The sequence below is a fragment of the Acanthochromis polyacanthus genome, chromosome 2 (genome assembly GCF_021347895.1).
Source record: "Acanthochromis polyacanthus isolate Apoly-LR-REF ecotype Palm Island chromosome 2, KAUST_Apoly_ChrSc, whole genome shotgun sequence".
In the NCBI taxonomy this organism is placed as follows: domain Eukaryota; kingdom Metazoa; phylum Chordata; class Actinopteri; family Pomacentridae; genus Acanthochromis; species Acanthochromis polyacanthus.
Genome location: NC_067114.1, coordinates 6506126 through 6524568, shown reverse-complemented (window position 1 = coordinate 6524568; position 18443 = coordinate 6506126). Strand labels below are relative to the sequence as shown.

Genomic DNA, 18443 nt, shown 5'->3' with positions numbered 1-18443 from the left:
GGGGAAAACTGGAGTGGTTCTATATCGCCCCTCCTACTCTGTCAATATTAATTAGCTTCAGTTGGAATCTTCAGTCATTTGTTAAGAGGAGAGTATTGTTGTTAATTTGGCCTCATGAGTTAATGAAATAATGAGTGTTTTAAATTTGTATTTGTGGATTAAAATGACAAAAAAAAGGCTTATTTTAATGTCTGTTTGCTGAAGGCGTTGTACTTTTTTCTCTTTGTCGCAGTTTAGCAAAATGTGTAAGTAGTTTTTTGTATATAATGTCTTATGTCAAGTTTTCTAAAAAAAAAAAAAAGAAGGGAGGAAGAAAGAAAAACATCCCCCAAACATTCACAAATCCTTTGGTGACATCTAGGCTGCTGGTGTGTTGCTAAGAACTCGAATCACTTGGAAATCAGACGCATGTTTACAGCACATCAATTATCTTGTACCAACATGATGGCACATTCTCAGAAACACCATATTAGGCAAAGGAGTACACCCACACACATAATCTCTGAGATCAAAATAACATTTTGGAAGCTGAAAAAAAGAATTTGTGTGACACAAAAGTATATAGGTAATTCTCAGTGGAATTGCAAAAGGAAAAGCGGGGGGAAAAACAAATGAACTCTCCTCTGAAGCATACATGTTACAGAAAAACTGACATACTGAAGAAGAAGGTGACTGCTGTTACGTCTTTGCAGAGAACTATAAAAGACCTTGCTTTGATTTTAAACTGCTCAGTAAAAAGCACGGTGCAGCCAGCTAAAGCTAAATCAAGGCCACAGGAGGAGCTTGGTTAGCAACTGCTTTGCTCTCTGAAGCTGCTGATTGCATCACTGGGGAGATGTTTGTCTCTGGCTCTGATCCAGACGGGGACAGTTGTGCTGCTCCCAGTGCTAAAGATATTCACCAGCTGGCAGGTTACAGCAAGCAGACCTTGTCAGATAGCGGGTTAACTGGTCAGCAGATCTCTCTCTCTCTCTCTCTCCCTTCACTTCTCAGCTCTCTCCCTGCCCAGATTGTGTGGGACTTTCGGATTTACTCTACTGTACATTTCCCCACACCTGATTTATGTTTTAAAGGCGGCCTGTTCTGCACACTGCATTTTAAGGTCTTGTTTAATTAATAAAAATAAGTGATAAAAGTTCACATATGCTCGTCACAAGCTGCGAGTCAGGTGTGGGTTTTATTTGGGAAATGTAACAATCCAAATGCACAGAAACTATTATCTGTACACGGGATTATGTAGCCTTTTATGAGCAAATCCATTCATGAATCATATGAAAACTGTGCTCATGCAGCCAATTACGCACAGAGGAACATCAATTTAAAAAAAAAAAAAAAACTTCTACAAGGACACTGCACACTATAAAGTCTTGTAATATATGTTACTCAGCCATAGCAGTACATTTTAGAAGAGTCCAGTATTCATACTGTGGAAATATGTCAATAAAAATAAAGGACAGAACAACGGAACATACTGTGCAGAGGACATTCACAGACAGACAGAGAGCAGTGAAGAATCGTGTGGTAACATTTGGAGTGCTCCCTGCTGCACACTGTCCTACTGAAGATATGAATATGGTCCAAAGCAGCAGTTATTAGAACAGTGGGTGTCTCCCTACTAGATTATTACTATGTCATACATATGTCAAACGGCACAGCTGCGGTGATAAATTTCAGGCTGCACGTGTAATATCCGCACAAACCAATCATGGCCATAGACAGGTGATGAAATGGGCATCCAGCTTGCGGCCACATAGATGTGGAGGATGTGTGACACGTACCACCTACTTAATCACTGCTATAGAGCAAGCAACCCACAAGCTGAGCCCCGGTAGCCCCACCCCTGAAACCGCCAAGGACTAACCACCAGTGACTGACACCACAGGACAACCCCAGGCATCCCATTTCCATACCACGACAGGTACGAGCTCTTTTGGCATCATGAGACAATATCATGCAGGTGGTTTTAATGTTTTGGCAGATCAGTTTGTGTTCCAGATCAATCACATCTAAAGTGCTATGATGATAATAAGCAAGAATGACACCAAAAACACACACCTAACAGCCACAGAAACACCGACAATGTGGCTTTTGTGACTAATGACAAAGAGAAAAAGAAAACCCTTTTCTTTTTAGCTTTGTTTTATTGTAAACGGGTCTATAAAAGTGAAGAGTACGAATGAAGGTACAAGAAAAAATGCTTAAGATGCAAGTCATTTGTGCAGGAATGTAGAAGAAAAACAGTTGAGTTTGTTTTGTGCCACATTCTGGACAATAACACAGTAAGACTTTATTCCCTTTTTGCAGAATTATTCCGTCTTGTTCCCCCGAGCACCAACACAGAGGCAAAGAACAGTCGAGTAAATCCAAAATGAAATGACAGTAATTAAAGGTATAACCTGTGGAAATATAATCATAGATTGAACTTTTGCAGATATATTTAAAGTTATATAGACAATGAGGCTAATGTTTTCAGTATAAAAGAAGCCCCACAATGGATGACAAAAACCTCAAAAGAGAAGAAACAAAGACAGAGAAACATGAAAAGCAATTAACTTCCAAAAACAAAAGAAGAAAATAAAAGCCTTCATGTGCACTCGACTAATACCATTCATATGAAAATAACTACAGCGTAATTAAAAACAAAAACAGGTAGGATGATTTCATGCGATAAAGAAGTAAAAATGCCAATATCGAAGCAAATGCTTTATTCTTGCATACTAGTTGATTATAAAAAGTGCTCAGCAACATTGCATTTTAACATTCAGTGAAAAGCTATGATAGAGTCCCACTGTTTGGGAAGTAAAGGACGGCCAGACATTTTTGGCAGTGCACTTTGCAGGATCGGATAAAGACCTTTTGGGTCTTTGTAGGTGTATTTTCTCTTTTAGGCTATAATGTATGACACTCGTGTGTTTAAGTACTTCCATTAAATCACAACTGTTAAAATTCAGTCTGCATTTCCTGAAATAACTTCTGAGGACATTCTGCAGACCAGTGTGTGACCAGCTTTGTGCTCCATCTGCCAGGACTTTCTTTTGGAAAAAGATTTTTTATATCCGTACCATCAAGCATTAAAAGCATGGTCCTCAAACTCGCTAGCACTTTTATAAAAATGTATTATTTTTTAAATAAAGTTTTATATTTATGTTTCCTTAGAATACTATTGTTTAAATATATTGTACAGCTGACTGACTATTCGTGCCTGACAGCTTTCAACAACTAAATTCTCCTTCTGTTAACAAAACCTTCAAAGGAAAATCTTAGGTTACATTCAGAGTGTTTTTAAATCTCCGGGTAGAAAAATACTATATGCTGCATATTATTTCAAAGATAAGAAACGAACCTCACAAGGCTCTGAGTCTGGCAAGGAGAGCCTCTACGTCTGACTCTCCGTTGGTGCCACAGCTGCTGACCGCAGGACCAGAGGACGGCTGCAAGGCTGGAGTGTCTGCTTCCACTTCCGTCTCTTTTTCAGTCACTTTAACCATCTCTGCCTCCACCACCCTCTCTCTGTTCAGCCCATAGCTGTAACCTGGGATGTTCCTGATCCTGCGGCCTGGCTCCGAACACGCAGAAACCTTGGCCCTGGCTGCAGATGGATGGCCCTCAGACTCGTTATGGGCCTCCTTGGCAGGGGGAGCTTTCGCCGCCGCTGAATTCGCATTTATATTCTGCCGTGAGCGAGACCTTTGTAAAGGGGCCTTGTTGTTTTCTGTGAGCGAAAAAAAAGAGACAAAGCAACTATGAGAATGAGGGAGGAGAGTAGAAGAAGGTGATGCGTGACTGACTCGTTAAATGAAAGGAAGCAAGGAGGTTAATCAGATTACAGATTAAATTACAAGCAAGACAGAGAGGAGGAGAAAAAGCAAGCGAGGGACTTGATAATGTAGTCAGCCATGATGCAGCAAACGCTAAACGCTGAAATGAGAGAACCCATCAGAAAGCATCAGAAGCACTTTAATACGCATATGCACATGCAAAATAAATGCACATATATACACGAGGTCACTGTGCACACAAACACCATGGCAGGTTACACACACTGCGGACACACACACTGATGAGAACAAATTTTCAGGAGCAGACTGTGGCACGGAGCCAGCGCAATGTGATGAAATGGATATGGCTGATCAACTGCAACAGAAACTCAATAACATTGTATGTTGCCCTTTTCCAATCTCCTAGTCTTTCCCTTTTTTCTTTTATGACACCCTCCTACCCAGCTCCACCTCCCCTGATTCCACCGTCATCATCCATTCTCCTTTCTCGGCTCTTCATCTCAGCTTTCTGCTCCTACAGAAGTCCTCTTCATCTTTCTTATTCCTTAAAACACATTCCCAGACAGACAGTGGAACAGAGCGACGCCCAGATGCCAAGATCAGACCTACGTTCTGAATTATAATCCCTCTGAGTAGATCTTAGACTTCATCATCAGTATGTGCGCGCTGGAAGGAGAGGGTAAATCCATATTCATGTGACCTTGAGCATGAGGCTGAGAGGAGTGGCGCAAGGAAAGACACCAGCGCATTTAAAGTTTCCTGAGCCTGAAATGTCTGGCAAACAGGAGTCAAACACAGTAGAGCAGAACAGAGCGACCCGCTCTGTCAGCCAATCGGTAATGAGTTTGGAGCGTGGCCAGTCAGTCATGACAGTGTGTTTTATGGGCCGAGCTGACGAATGACAAGGAACGTCCCTGAACACAACCTCTGACAAATAAATAAGGATAAAGGGAGGAAAGAGAGCAGAGAAGAAGGAACCAACTGCAAAATTACGCAAAGGAAGCCGGCGTTTGCATGTGCACACGCACACACTGGCACATTTGCACAAAAACTCGTTGGGCAAACAAGAGGCAGTGGGGGGGATTTTAAAGGATGAAATGACTGGAGTGTGTTGCCTTGCTGCTGTGAATGAACATTTAGCACAGCTGAAAATCCATGTCTCCTCTCATTATCTAACCCTTTTTGCTCCCTCTTCCCGTTGTAGCAGTCTCAATTGCAACAGATGACAATTATTTCCCTCTGCCGATCCTTTGCGCTTCACAATTTCCCGATCACGTCTTGATCCTCCGTCCTTCCTCTGAAAACTTCGACGCCCACCATTCCTGCCTCTTTCAGCTTACTGATGCCCCACAAAGACACATTTTCTTTACATATAATGCATCTGGAGCTGATGTTAAAATGATCAACAATTTGCATTTCGACATCTTATTTGCACTTCTGTTCATAAATTGACACTATTTCTGTCACCTTCAAAAGAAAGTGCGCGCATTATCAGACACCAAGTGTGACGAAAATTCAAACGTGAATCTTGGATTTAGATTAATTTCCACATTTATTAGCATGAATTATCATTTAATTATTTGCAGATTTAGGTTAACTGGTAATTGTTATTTCTGAAAAACATGTACTGGATAGAAGTACAAAGAGCTGTCTGAATACATACATATTTAGACTTCAAATAAGACCTCTTATCCAAAAGTGCATTTCTTTTCTCCTTAACAGGGCTCTGGCCTTTAGTGGTGAGCATGATCAAAGTGCTGGCAAGTTCAGTTTCTTCTCACTCTGCCTGCCTGTGACACCTAGCTGCCCCTTCCTTTGAAGCCTCGCTAGCTTCTCAACATATGCCTTCATCTAAGCTGTAAAACACGTCTGAGAGATGTAAAACATGTCTTATCTCGCAGGTTGTACTCCTTTAACCAACAACTGACAAAGGTTGTGTAGGAGAAGCAGTCAAGTAGAATTTTAATCAAAACTGCTCCTCTGAATGGTCGGGAATTTGAAGACAAAACCGCAGTCTTTTATTGAACACATGCTGAGATGATAGGGGTGTGCATTTACCCCTCTCCGGCAACTTGATACAGATTGAGATATGTTTTGCACAATTTGATACAGATGCAGTAAGAGGCAAGTACACTGAAATTGAGCAAAACCTTGATTTTTAATTGCATCTTGTTTCTTTTATTTCAATCACTATTGCTTGATAAAAGAGAACTCCATTTTATCTCTGCAACACTGCTGGCCACTTAAAAATAAAACATCAATCACCCAGAGCTACGTATCATCTTTTAATTCCACGCATTTGTCTCTTTGTGGAAGCACAATACAACGTAAACTTCACAGCTCACATGCAAATTCAGGCACAGAGCCCAATGCTGAGCTGTACGCAAGTCACAAATCTCAAATTTGAAACCTTTAGCTCTAGTTGACACCACTTCTAGCAATTAAGCAGACTTTGCACCGTTTACTGCGGAGACCCCCAAAAAATGAATTTTTCCACAAATGCAACTAACTTGTGAACACACTTTTTCAAAATTTGCGAAGCTCCCGTTTAACAATTAGCAGTGGAAGGAAAGCGAAATTAAAAAACGCCTACCAAGAAGGTTGCTTTTTTTCTCTTAGATCCTAGCAACTGGTTATTTGTTCACCTCGATTTCAGGATTATGGTCATCCATCTAAATCGAGCTCTGAATAGGTGCATGTCCTTGTAAATAGCAAAGCTTATTGCTTCAGTTATTGCCTTTGACCACAAGCAGTTTAGGGAAGTGGCGTTAGCTGCTTTGTTGTTTTCTTAAAAGAGCAAACTGGTGAAGCCACTTTCAAGCTGCTGTGGAATATTTTGCACGGCACATTTCTTCTGTCAGGATTGGGCTGTCAAGACTCAGCAGATTCTGACATTTATTTTCTGTCATTAACAGAATCGGATCAATCTTTGCCTTTTTTTATATAGAATTTGGATTTGGATCAGCATACTGATATAGCAGCATCGCTCACACTTAGATTTTCCAATATGTTCCAATACGCAGCAGTTAATCTTCACTCCTTAATGTGGTAGTAGTTCATCGGAAAACTCTCCCTGTCCAATATTAGAGAAGAATGTGAGACATTTTCCTTTATTCCATTTGCAAAAAGGCAGCAGAAAGGAGCTCACATTTCCTCACCTAAGATCATTTGCTACATTTATATTTGCTCCTTCAGCTGATGCAGATGAGCCTTTACTCATTTCTCTCCCTCCAGCCTGTGCTCTCTTGATGTTTGGAGAAGTTAGTAGTCAGGCTGAGGCTGGAAACCTCAGCAGAGACACAGAAAGTGAAGTCTGGGCCACAGCAATGCTCGCCTGTCTTCTTCTTATTTCTTTGAATGTTAAAGCTACACTGCCTTCACTGTGATAACAATACACTCATTTACATGAGGAGCTGCTAAGAGGTTGAAGCAAAACAGTCAACACATGAGAAAGCCTGGAGACTGGCACTTTCCACCGTGTAAACCATGAACACAGTGTGATTGTGTTAAACTACCGGCCCATCACAGTCCTCAGTCCAACGCTGTCCTTTACTTTGCTGGGAGGCAGACTGGAGAAGAAAAACTGTTGAAAAACAGTGATAAAAGAGCTGGCAGACTGAGCTTGTTGTGTGTCTTCTCGCTCTCAGCTTTGCTGTAAAATATGTCTTTAAACTGTGCGTTTCAAAGCCCACAGCTTTTTACCCAGCTACTGACACTGGTGCTGTTGCAGCAAAAGACAAGTAAAATCTCAAACAAAACAGGCTAATCGTTGCTCTGAATGGTGCCAGACTATCACTGGGAATTTCAAGATGGAACCATGGTGGTTTATTACATGTCTGATAGGATGGCATTTAGTGGAAATGTAAAAGGCTCTGTCCAATAGAGAAAACGGAGCGTTCCTTTTTTTTTTTTCAATCTGCAAATAGGGGCAGAGAGGAATTCACATTTTCCTCTTGTCAGATCATTTGGTCCATTTGCATTTGCCACTTCAAATACAGATGCAGATGAGCCTTTCCTCTCATCTCTCGCTCCCTCCCTTTCCCTCCAATCTTATGAAGTTTGCTGTATTTGATCACTTTAAGAAGAGAGTAGTCATGCAGACTCACAAAAATACAGACAGTGAAGTGACTTTTTCTCTCGGCGGAGTGACTGACACAACAAGTTGAAGTTAGCAAGATCAAACACACACTTCTACATCCTCCATAAATCAAAACACAGCTAGCTGGCTTGGCAGTGCGCTGCATGTTCTGTCTAATGATGACTACTCGCCCTGTTCTTTGCGTCTACAAGTGGAACATCTGGGGCCAGTTTACTCGTATGAGTCAGGTCAGATACACTGGTGTTCAAAGAAAGTGCTTCACTTTCAAATTTCACATTTCTAGCCCTTTATTCACAATGGAATGTTGCATTAATGACTAGAATCTATAGATATAAACAAAACATACATATTCATACTTACAATGTTTACACAGAGTGAAGGCAGAAATATTCCAAATTCCAAACAGCTTGGGTAAATATGGCTAAAATGTTATCAGAAGCCCTCTTGTTGTGACACTAGCAAGGAATGTCCTTCTCAACCCGCCCGGCCAGCAGGCAGATGGGTCCCCCCTATATAGAGCCGGGTTCTGCTCGAGGTTTCTTCCCTGTTAAAAGGGTGTTTTTCTTGCCACTGTCACCTTTGGGTTTGATATGGGTTCTGTAAAGCGTCTTGAGACGATTTGACTGTAATTGATGCTATATAAATAAAATTGAATTGAATTGAATTGAATTGAATGACTACAAGTCTGCAGGTCTAGCGTGATTAGATCGTAAAAAGTAATATTTGGTGCAATAGTTAATCATCTCCTATGCATGTTGATTTTATCTGATTCAGTTTGTAAGAAATTGCAATTTCAAAGGCGATGCACTTCCTTTGGACAGCAGTGTAGACCAGTTAAAGACAATATCACAAATGAAACACATTAATACTAAAAACAATGTAGTTATTGTTTATGCTTTTTGTGATTATTTAGCCTAAAATGTCCGAAAAACAAAAAAAATTTACTTCAGCAAAATCTCAGTAATGGTAAAAATTTGATATTATTTATCAGTAATTTCCTTCATTGTATTGAAGTTAGACAACACTGATCTTGAAAGTTTTTGCCATATAAACATGAAGCTTCCCACATGGTAACCTAGTTAATCTAGCCTAAAGATAATGCATGTCCGATGCTAAACTGTGCTGATGATCATCGTTATTCATTCTTGTATCGGTAGTGGGTGTGGATGAGTCATGTCATCAGATCACAAGAATGTTGACTTAAGTTTAAAACCGGAAATTAGAAAACAAACATGGAAATAGGCCAAAAGAAAAAGTTGTCCATAAGGTCAATAAGTCAAAAAAGCAGCAAATGCAACGCTTATGAAATGTATGAATATCAGCCTGAATTTTGATTTAATTTCAGAATAGATCAACTGAATAAACATTAAAGAAGTAAAACCAAGATCAGCAAACAACTGTCGGAAGTTTCTTTCCTGTAATGAAGGTGGCACGTCGTCCCTGAGGCCAGACTGCTGATGCAGAAGAGGCTCATTATTTTGTCCATAAGCATGAAACTGTGTTTTCTGTGCTGTCTGATTTTGTACACAAAGAAAGAAGATGTTCAAAGGAAAGCGACATTTAAGACTTGTGTGGTGTCATAAATGTGTGTCATGTGCCAGGGTCCCTCTGCAAGCATTTTCAAAGGTAAGAGCTAGCAGATAGCTCGTTAGCTTTCCCGTGTGTATTAAGCTGGCGGTAATTAAAGATCATTACCTGGCAGTGCACCAGTCACTGAAGGTTTGTCTCTTGCTTGTTTGTTGTAGTTAAGTGTGTGTGTGTGTGTGTGTGTGTGTGTGTGTGTGTGTGTGTGTGTGTGTGTGTGTGCGCGTGCAGACCGGTTTGTCTCGCTCCTCTTTCACAGGAAAAAACAGCAGACAGGAATAAAGATGAGCAGACAGGCAACAAGCGATGAAACAGGACTTGAAGGAGAACAGCGCTTGGAAGAAATGCGCCAATAAGAGAGAAAAGGACAAGGTGGACGAAATAAACAGCCTCAAGACAGTGGCATGATTTGGAGGCAATGATTGTAATTTGGACAAGACTAAAATGGAGTACGAAAATGGGAGTTATAAGGAGAGAATAGGACAGAGAATAGAAGTGGCGTGGGGATAGATTGTAGAAAGAGCACTACAATAAGCCCTATGGGTAATGTGAAAACCAGTGCTGTTATAGGTAACTGAGGCCCGTATTCAAATGCATATCAAATATCTTTGTGGAAATACGAAAAAATAGATGAGTGTTAGTGGAAAAGAAACACCTTAGAAAGCCTTGTAAAAGATGTGTGCCAGTCTGTAATTATGGATAAGGCTGGATTTTTTGAGTTTTTTTTCCCTTTGAGCACCGTCTTTTTTTTTGTTTGTTTGGTTAAGCCAACAACTGCTTGAGGAGTCGGATTCAAACAGTGCTGAAGCTCTCAACAAAATATTGTTTTATGTGTTCTACATTTGTTGTTAATAAAAAAAAAGTAACAATTTGATGGTGTCAGATTGAGCTCTGGGAACGTGCCGCAGACTATTTTCTGGCATCGATTACATTAATATTACATTAAAGGTAGAGTATATGATTTTATTTCAGCACACTTTTTTGGTAAACTCATCAAATATCTCCTCAGCAGTGCATTCTATGTGTATCCTGAAAAAAATCTGTGGTGTTCATACACAGCTCTCACTCTGCAAATGGCAAACACACAAAATAGATCAGATCGATCACACAACGCTCAAGCATGCACAAGACAAGACAAAAGGAAGGAGAGTGGAGAGAAACATCAACAGTCTCTATCCAGAAATGCAGATTCCACCCTTAAGACAGACAAGAGCACCCAGCAATAAGGGCATTTATTATATCTTTCAGGCATGTCAGAGGCAAATATTTCGATTTAGTTACAGTGATATTTAATTCCAAACAAAAGTGAACAATCACCACTTTGGTAAAGGTAATTTGTAAAGGATCAAAGCTAATTGTAGAAAAACATTCTGCTTGTGTGCTTTTTGATTAGAGCGTAGGCACATGACTAGACTTTTATTTGATTCAGAATGTTTTGGAGATAAACACTACCTATTTTTTCAAATGAGTGACTAGCTATGAGGTAAACCTTCTGTATTGATCACCAATTATACTGTCAAATACGACACAAATAACTGATCGGTACAAAAGTAATCATTGATCGCAGCACGGTCAATACAGGAACTTCTGAAGTCCATGGAATATATCTTGCATACATTTTAATTAAAAGTTTAAAAAACTAATGCTTTTTTTGTTCATTATGATCATGTCTTTACGGATTCCATAATGATTTATTACTGAAACAATCTTTTTTTTTTTTTTTTTAAATGACTGGATAACACTAAAGTGTCAACTAAATAACCATCCAAATTTAATAACAACCACCTTCTAAATAGCTAAACAATAATAAAATTAGCCGTTTTGATTGTGTTCTTTTAATTAAGTTGAGATAATCATGACGGATATTTCTCTTTTGGCAATATATCAAATTTTATATGAAACATAACAAATTGTATCTGTGTCCAAGAAATCACTTTCAGCTAAGTTCCTCATTACAAAAACACCTCCCAAGGAAGTGTGTTAATTCCAAATCACATGACCTGATCCACATGATGCCCTGTTGATTTTAGGCCTGAAAACAGCAAAAATGTCAACTACGATACCTGTGAAGTATGTTTACAAAAAGTCCTGCAATTACATATTGACCCAGCAAATGGAGCCTGGATAACTGGTTCAAAAGAGAGAATGGGGGCAGTCCCTTGGCAGTTATAGGCCATCCTCTATGACTACATCTTTTTAAATATTCTATAAGTGGAGATGGCAATGGCCTTTGAACAGGCGTCGCTGTGTACATAAGGGATGTGCTCATACAGACAGGTCACCACATTTCACCTGCATTGCATAAGTAAACGTGCAATATTAAAATCAAGTGTACATCACAAAGTGAGCAGATAGCTGGTAGCGGTGCTGGAGTGGTTTGCTGCTTAAAACCAAAAAGTGTGATGAGGAGGATATGAAAGGGCTGAGCTGGATGTCCCTCAAGTCCTCTGCCCCTCAGTGTGAACCCCAGCCACTGTGAGCTGCAGCCAAGCATGACATTGCGTTAGCATGCCTTGGTGCGTCTAACAATGCCTCAAAAGTGAGCCTGGTTCTCTGCCACTCGTACTGCTTCCCTACACACACACTACAGGCTCACGCTGCACAGGATGCTCTATTGAGAATGCAATTATTCAAAGCTTCTGTTTTCATGGACCCGACGATCAATCTCTTCGCTATCAAATGCTAGCGATATGACGATTTTCAAGATGCCACACGTCAATAACTGTGTTATAATGACAAATTCATTCGTAGCAGCCTTTTCAAAAAGTGACGGTTTGACATAGTGCCAATATAGATCAATATATACACAAAACTGTGAATAATTAAAGGCATGTTCAACATTACATGCAGTAAAACAAACAAATTATGATATACTACATACGCTGGCAAATATCTCGTGCAATTTGAGGGATAAATGAATACACATTTAACTAATATTACCAGTTTAGAAATACAGTCTCGCAGAAATTGAACATCTCAGGCATTCCGTATGTCTGAGCAAGATGTAAAGAAACTGCTGTACAAGAGGTCACGGTCAGTGATAATATAAATATGCTTTTTGTAATAAAAAAAGAAGAGGTTCAGGTCGTCACAGTATAAACAAATCTGCCTCCCTGCATTACAAAGAGGAAATACACCTGGCAGATGGTTCTAGCAACCCGGGCTCTTACTCCTGCTTTACACTAATTATATCTACATGCAGGGTAATGGACTGAGAATGTTTCCTCATACAGGGACAGCATCACATCCTGGGGTCTCTCTTTGCTGTGTGTGGCTCAGACAGACACACACACACACACACACATACACACATAGCTAGACAGACACACACACATGCACACAGAAAAGCAGACATCAGATACAAACACAGCCAGATGAGCTGACAGACACACATCACTGCTTAGAAGCAAACACAAATGCACACAGTCCTTTTCCAATAAGCACCGGCTATTTCACTGATACAGGTGTATAGCCAGTGTACTCTGCTGCATCTGTCATGAATTAAACATGTCTTGGTTTCAGGCTCTGCTACCTGTTGTTGTTGTTGTTGTTTGTGTGTGGTTACTGCTGGTAAATATCCGCAGCAGTCGCAGCCTAATGCATATGTATTTCCCCTCAGTGACTTCACACTAACTAAGGGTTTCTATCAGCCGCTTTCTCCAACAGTGTACACCTGTCACACTGGGAGAGGAAAATATTGATCCTTCACACGCCTCCAGACACGGAGCTGAGACTCACTTGCAAATGCGCAGACAGATAGAAGCACACATTTCTCTATTAGCTTTCAATCATTCGCGTACATGGATTAATAAACTTGTCGACTGAGGAGAAGTTTATAGAAGAGAAGAATAACCAATGGGCTCCTCCTTTGTTCACACACAGGATGATGTGAATTATGGAGAACAAAGCTGATAATCTATAACAGGCCACCGTATCCATCACACAACCATTTTCTAAGATTTTAAGATAGCTTTTTCTTTTTTTTAAATGAGCAGCAGAATTTCAGGTCTCATTACTGGGAATAAATATGTAAGCAGTTTATGTTATTTTTTTATGAAAAAGTGTATGTCTCCAAATAAGACATCAAAAAATATTTCTTCAGTACCAAAACTCAGCTATTCTATCAAAATTTAAAAATATCTAAGGAACATTTCAGTTACTATACAAATGGTCATCTAGCAACACGGTTTCATTGGGATGGCATCATTCATTCATACCCGTAAATGCAAAACAAGACAGAATCGACTTCTGTCTTAACAGTAAAAGCTGATTAAATAATTCAACCTCCAATGGAAGACATCCCTTCTTTGTCCCTTTTGTATTCCGACTAAGGTGTTTCTTTTTTGCCATTGTTTCTACTGCCAGCTGAAGGGTTGTGTTGAACACTCTGACAGCTCTCAATATGCAGGGCCAGTCCTGCCAAACAGACTTATGAATTCCAAACAGCCTGGAGTCATGCTCCATATTTCATTGAAGTTGAATATTTAAAAAGATCAACCCACTCAAAACCCTATAAAACCTATCGTTCTGGGGCCTTGTGTCCTAAAAATAAAATCGCATCTGCCATATCGCATTACAGACAGCCACATCAGCCTCCATCTCTTAACCATTTCCCTCTCTCTGTTCCCCTCTCTCTCTCTCTGACAAAACCCATCTGGTAACCAGCCTGTCTCCATCAACACAGGTTTTGCTCTTTCAAACAACTGTACACTTCTTACTGCCTCTTTTATCTCATTCGCTTCCCTTTTCTCCCGCGCTGTCTGGAAATCACAATTTTTTTCCTTTGTTGGTGCTGTAACTCTCAACCCTCAGCTGTCCTTCAAATCTGCCTCTTCTGCGAAAGTCACATAGACCACCAGGTAGAAGAAATGGTTCTCGATTTCTCTCCTACTGCAAAATAGAATAGATTTTTTTTTCTTCAAGAAGTGAGCAAAAAAACATAAGATTTGTCAAAAAGCAGCAAAATTAGTCGAGACAGACCGCAATGCAGCCTGCTACTGACTGCCCATTCTCAGTCAGATCAAAGCAGTCCAGACTAATTTTAAAAGAATTATCACTGACTCATCAGAACGTGAGAAATGGATAGTGTTGAAAAAAGTGAGTTTCACCCACACTATGCCCACAGCGTCCCTGGACAGGCTTTGTCTGACTGTAAAGAAAGGATAACATATTTAAGCATTCATCTACCTATAATGTCCTATACAAAATCCAGCATATCCATTACATGCATTTACCTCACAGCGGATCAAGTGAAACTTTTGTCAGCAAAAAGAAAACAACGTATATATACAATGCAGCGCATAACAGAAACGCCATCAGTGACTGATTAGACATGATTAAAGTCAACCCAAATCAAGGAGCTGTATGAGATTTATTCAGTGACGTCAAGTCCATGATGATGTTTAGATTTGTCCTTCCAAATAATGATTTCCTACAATAGAGGATACACAGGTCAGACATGTCAATCAGCACTTAAAAATGATGTATGTCACCATATATGATATGTCAATTGATCAACATACAAAGGCAGCAAAACTGTTTTTTCTACCAAAATGTGAATGTCGTGTTTAGTAAATTACTTCAAAGATAGTGGATTTTTAAAATTTTCTCTAATATTTCTAAACAATTCTTAAAAAAGATTTCTCTTCACAACCACGTTGATGCAGAACATGGTTCAAAAGTGACCCAAATCCAATGGAAAATGGGTATCTCCTGACCCACAGTGCGCATCAAAGGGTTAAAAGTTTTAAGACAGGCTTAATATTCATTATTTCTACTGAGATTGAAAGTATTGTACATAAACCCGGTCAAATAGTGACTGTTAAACAGAAAGAGGTTCAGCTTAAAGCAAATGTTGTCTGGAATGTGCTACAGCACTCACATATGAAGATGCGATTTAAAAAAAATCATTGAGTAAATCACTGAAAATACCGTTTGAAGAACACAGAATTACTTTAGAATAACATTCTTTAAAAATGCAACTAAAGTCATTTACATAATCAGATAACTGAAATATAACAAAGAAAAGTAATGCCACTCTAAAACAATTGTAACTTGTATTGTATTTCATATACATTAACTGTGCATCGCTGGGTAGGTAATGACAAATTTTCACCCTATTTAAGCCTAATGGCATTGAAAGTATGGTGATGGAAATTCAATTTAAAATGAAACAATGACAATATTTTTAAGGAGTCTAACCAGACCTACTAATATAGACCACGGAAATGGCTTTTTATCAAGTGACTAAAATGTACAATATGCTAATTTTATGCTTCCACTTGATTTCAGATATAATCTTTGATGAATAAACATGACACACACAAACACACACACACACACACACACACACACATGCACAAAAGCACAAAAAGCCTGTGGGCAGGAGCATACAGCCACCCACTAGTTGGCAGGGAAAAAATTAGATCAAATCAACCCATACCAGAATTAAAACTAAGAGGAGGCAATGCATCAACCAAAGATGCAGAAAAACACGGTGATAGTACTATGAAATAGAGTACTGATTTAAAAAAAAATACCACCTCACCTCTTTACCTCATTGAATCATGGGCACCTTAACTAGACTATTTGAACAAGAATTTACAAAAAAAAAAAAAATTCATGATAAATTGCAAAACATATGAATGCCAATTAATAAAAAAACACAAAACAAATGATTGCACAAGTATTCATCTCCTTCAAAGTGACTCATCTAATTCAACAGAACTGCAGCCAACTGGAGCTGGAAGTCACACAAGTAGTGCAGTGAATGAGTCTCAAGTAATTGTAGTATGAAGATACCTTTATCTGGAAGGTCCAGTCACTTGAGAATCCTGGGTATAGTCTTGGGTACACCATGAAGACAAAAGAACATTCCACACAACTCAGTGAAAAGCTGACTGAAAAGCATAAGTCTGGGGATGAATTCAAGAAAATTTCCAAGTCATATGTGTGCCTGGAACAGACTGTCTTTAAAACAAAGACTAGTATGGCCGACCACCAAGACAACGATGACTTCTCTGAAACACTTGCTGAAGAAAACATGTTGACTCTAGCTTCACTATGAAGCATGTGGGAGACTCTGACATCAGTTTGAAAAAGGGTTCTTTGCTCTGACACCAAAATTGGGCTATTCGGCAATCAAACACAGTGTTTGACAAACGCCGCTTCACGTCATCATAAACACAACGTCACTGCCATGAAGCATGGTGGTGGCAGCATCATGATGTGGGAACACTTCTTTGTAGCAGGCCCTGGAGGACTTAAAAAGTAGAGGGTAAAATGAAGGAACTTAAATATTGGAACAATTTCGGCGGTCAATTTGATGCAATCTGCAAGAGAACTGCAACATAAGAGACGATTTGTTTTTTGTTTTTTTTTGCAAGACAGCGATCCAAAGCATACAGTCAAAGCTACACAGAAATTGTTCAAAGACAACAAGATGAGTGTTCTGGATTGGCTCAGTCAGACCTCACTCCAAATGAGAATTTGTGGCTGGACTGGAAAAGAGCTGTTTTCTCACAATCTCTGTGCGACCTGACAAAGTTTGAGCAGTTTTAAAAAGAAGAATAAGGCATAGTTGTGTGTCCAGATATGTCAGGCTGATTGAGACCTATCCAACAAGGGTCAGTGCAACAACTGCAGACAAAAGTGCACCTACTAAATATTGACTCGAAAAGGGTGAATACTTCTGCATTGGCATATTTTAATTTTTATATTTCAATCAATTGACATTATTAACCACGCCTGACGTACACGTCAGCGGGGTTACTGCATTCGCTTCGGTATCTGGCTGGGTAAGTATGTATGTGTGTGTGTATGTCCGTTCAAATATCTCTGCAAGTGCTGAAGTCAGGATGATCAAACTTGGCACTGAAGATCGGTCTAAGGTCCCCTGCTCACTTGTGGAGTTAGAGGTCACCAGATCAAGGTCAAGGTCACAGGGGTCACTTAGCACATTTCCTGCATATTGCATCATTTGTATAGGAAGGGATATACGTAGGATGATCAAAATTGATACAGAGCATCATGCATGGGTGTGGTTCTGCCATCTACTGAGGGCTTGTCTACTTCTGTAGAAGACTGTTTTTGTTTTGACATGACAAAGTATTTTTAGTAAATTCTTGTCAAAAAGTCCAAATTATACTGACCACGATTCAATGTTGAGCATTTAAAGAAGAAAACTTTAAAGCAGGATGAAAAACAAAATAAACATCCCGCCAGTAGGCTTGGTACATCAAGGAGTAAAAACTGTGAAGAATAAAAGCAAGCAGAAAAGCATGTGCACAGGAACGAACACGGTTTTTGCTTGTTTGTTTGTTTTTGATGTTGTTGTACTGTTTCTATAAACCAAACACTTCCTGAAGCTGCTTCAAAGTAAATGCTTCCACACACATGTTTGGGGCATTTGCTTAGAAACACTAGTGAACTGGGGGAGAGCGAAGACAAATTAGGAATTTCTGGCTTCACTAATTAGAAAAAAAAGTGCAACAAGCAGTGGCTACTCATCCAAGCTTCAAAACATCCCATCAGAAACATCACGGGCGCTGCATGCGTTTCTGCAATCTGTGCTATGGTTGAGGGGCTTTAAGTGATTATTGCGCCTTGGAGACACACACACACACACACACACACACACACACACACACACACACACACACACACACACACACACACACACACACACACACACACACACACACACACACACACACACACACACACACACAAAGCTAGCTACTGCCTTTGCATCACGTTGAGATGAAATCCTGAAGTGTTATGTATGTGCGAGTGTTGGACTGTCTATTCCATTTCAGCAGCTTGATTCTGTGAGTCATCAGTGAAAAGAAAGAAAGAAAGAAAGAAAAAAAACATTGGCATGGCACCACCACAGTGCTGTGGGGTAATATTGCTATGCTCTCCTGCAACCATCTGAGCTCACTGACATATCAATGCAATTAGAGTCATGGCTGTGTCCCAGT

The 18443-nt window shown here is 39.7% G+C and overlaps 1 protein-coding gene across 1 annotated transcript in view; it reads right to left on the bottom strand.

The window, feature by feature from the left end:
• Positions 1 to 2121: 2121 nt before the first annotated feature.
• The window catches only part of LOC110952640 (protein diaphanous homolog 3-like), a 165909-nt gene continuing 149587 nt past the window's right edge, over positions 2122 to 18443 (bottom strand). The window contains 1 exon segment of the mRNA XM_051944694.1: positions 2122 to 3712. Coding sequence (XP_051800654.1) covers positions 3345 to 3712 — 368 coding nt within the window. The 3' untranslated portion in view covers positions 2122 to 3344.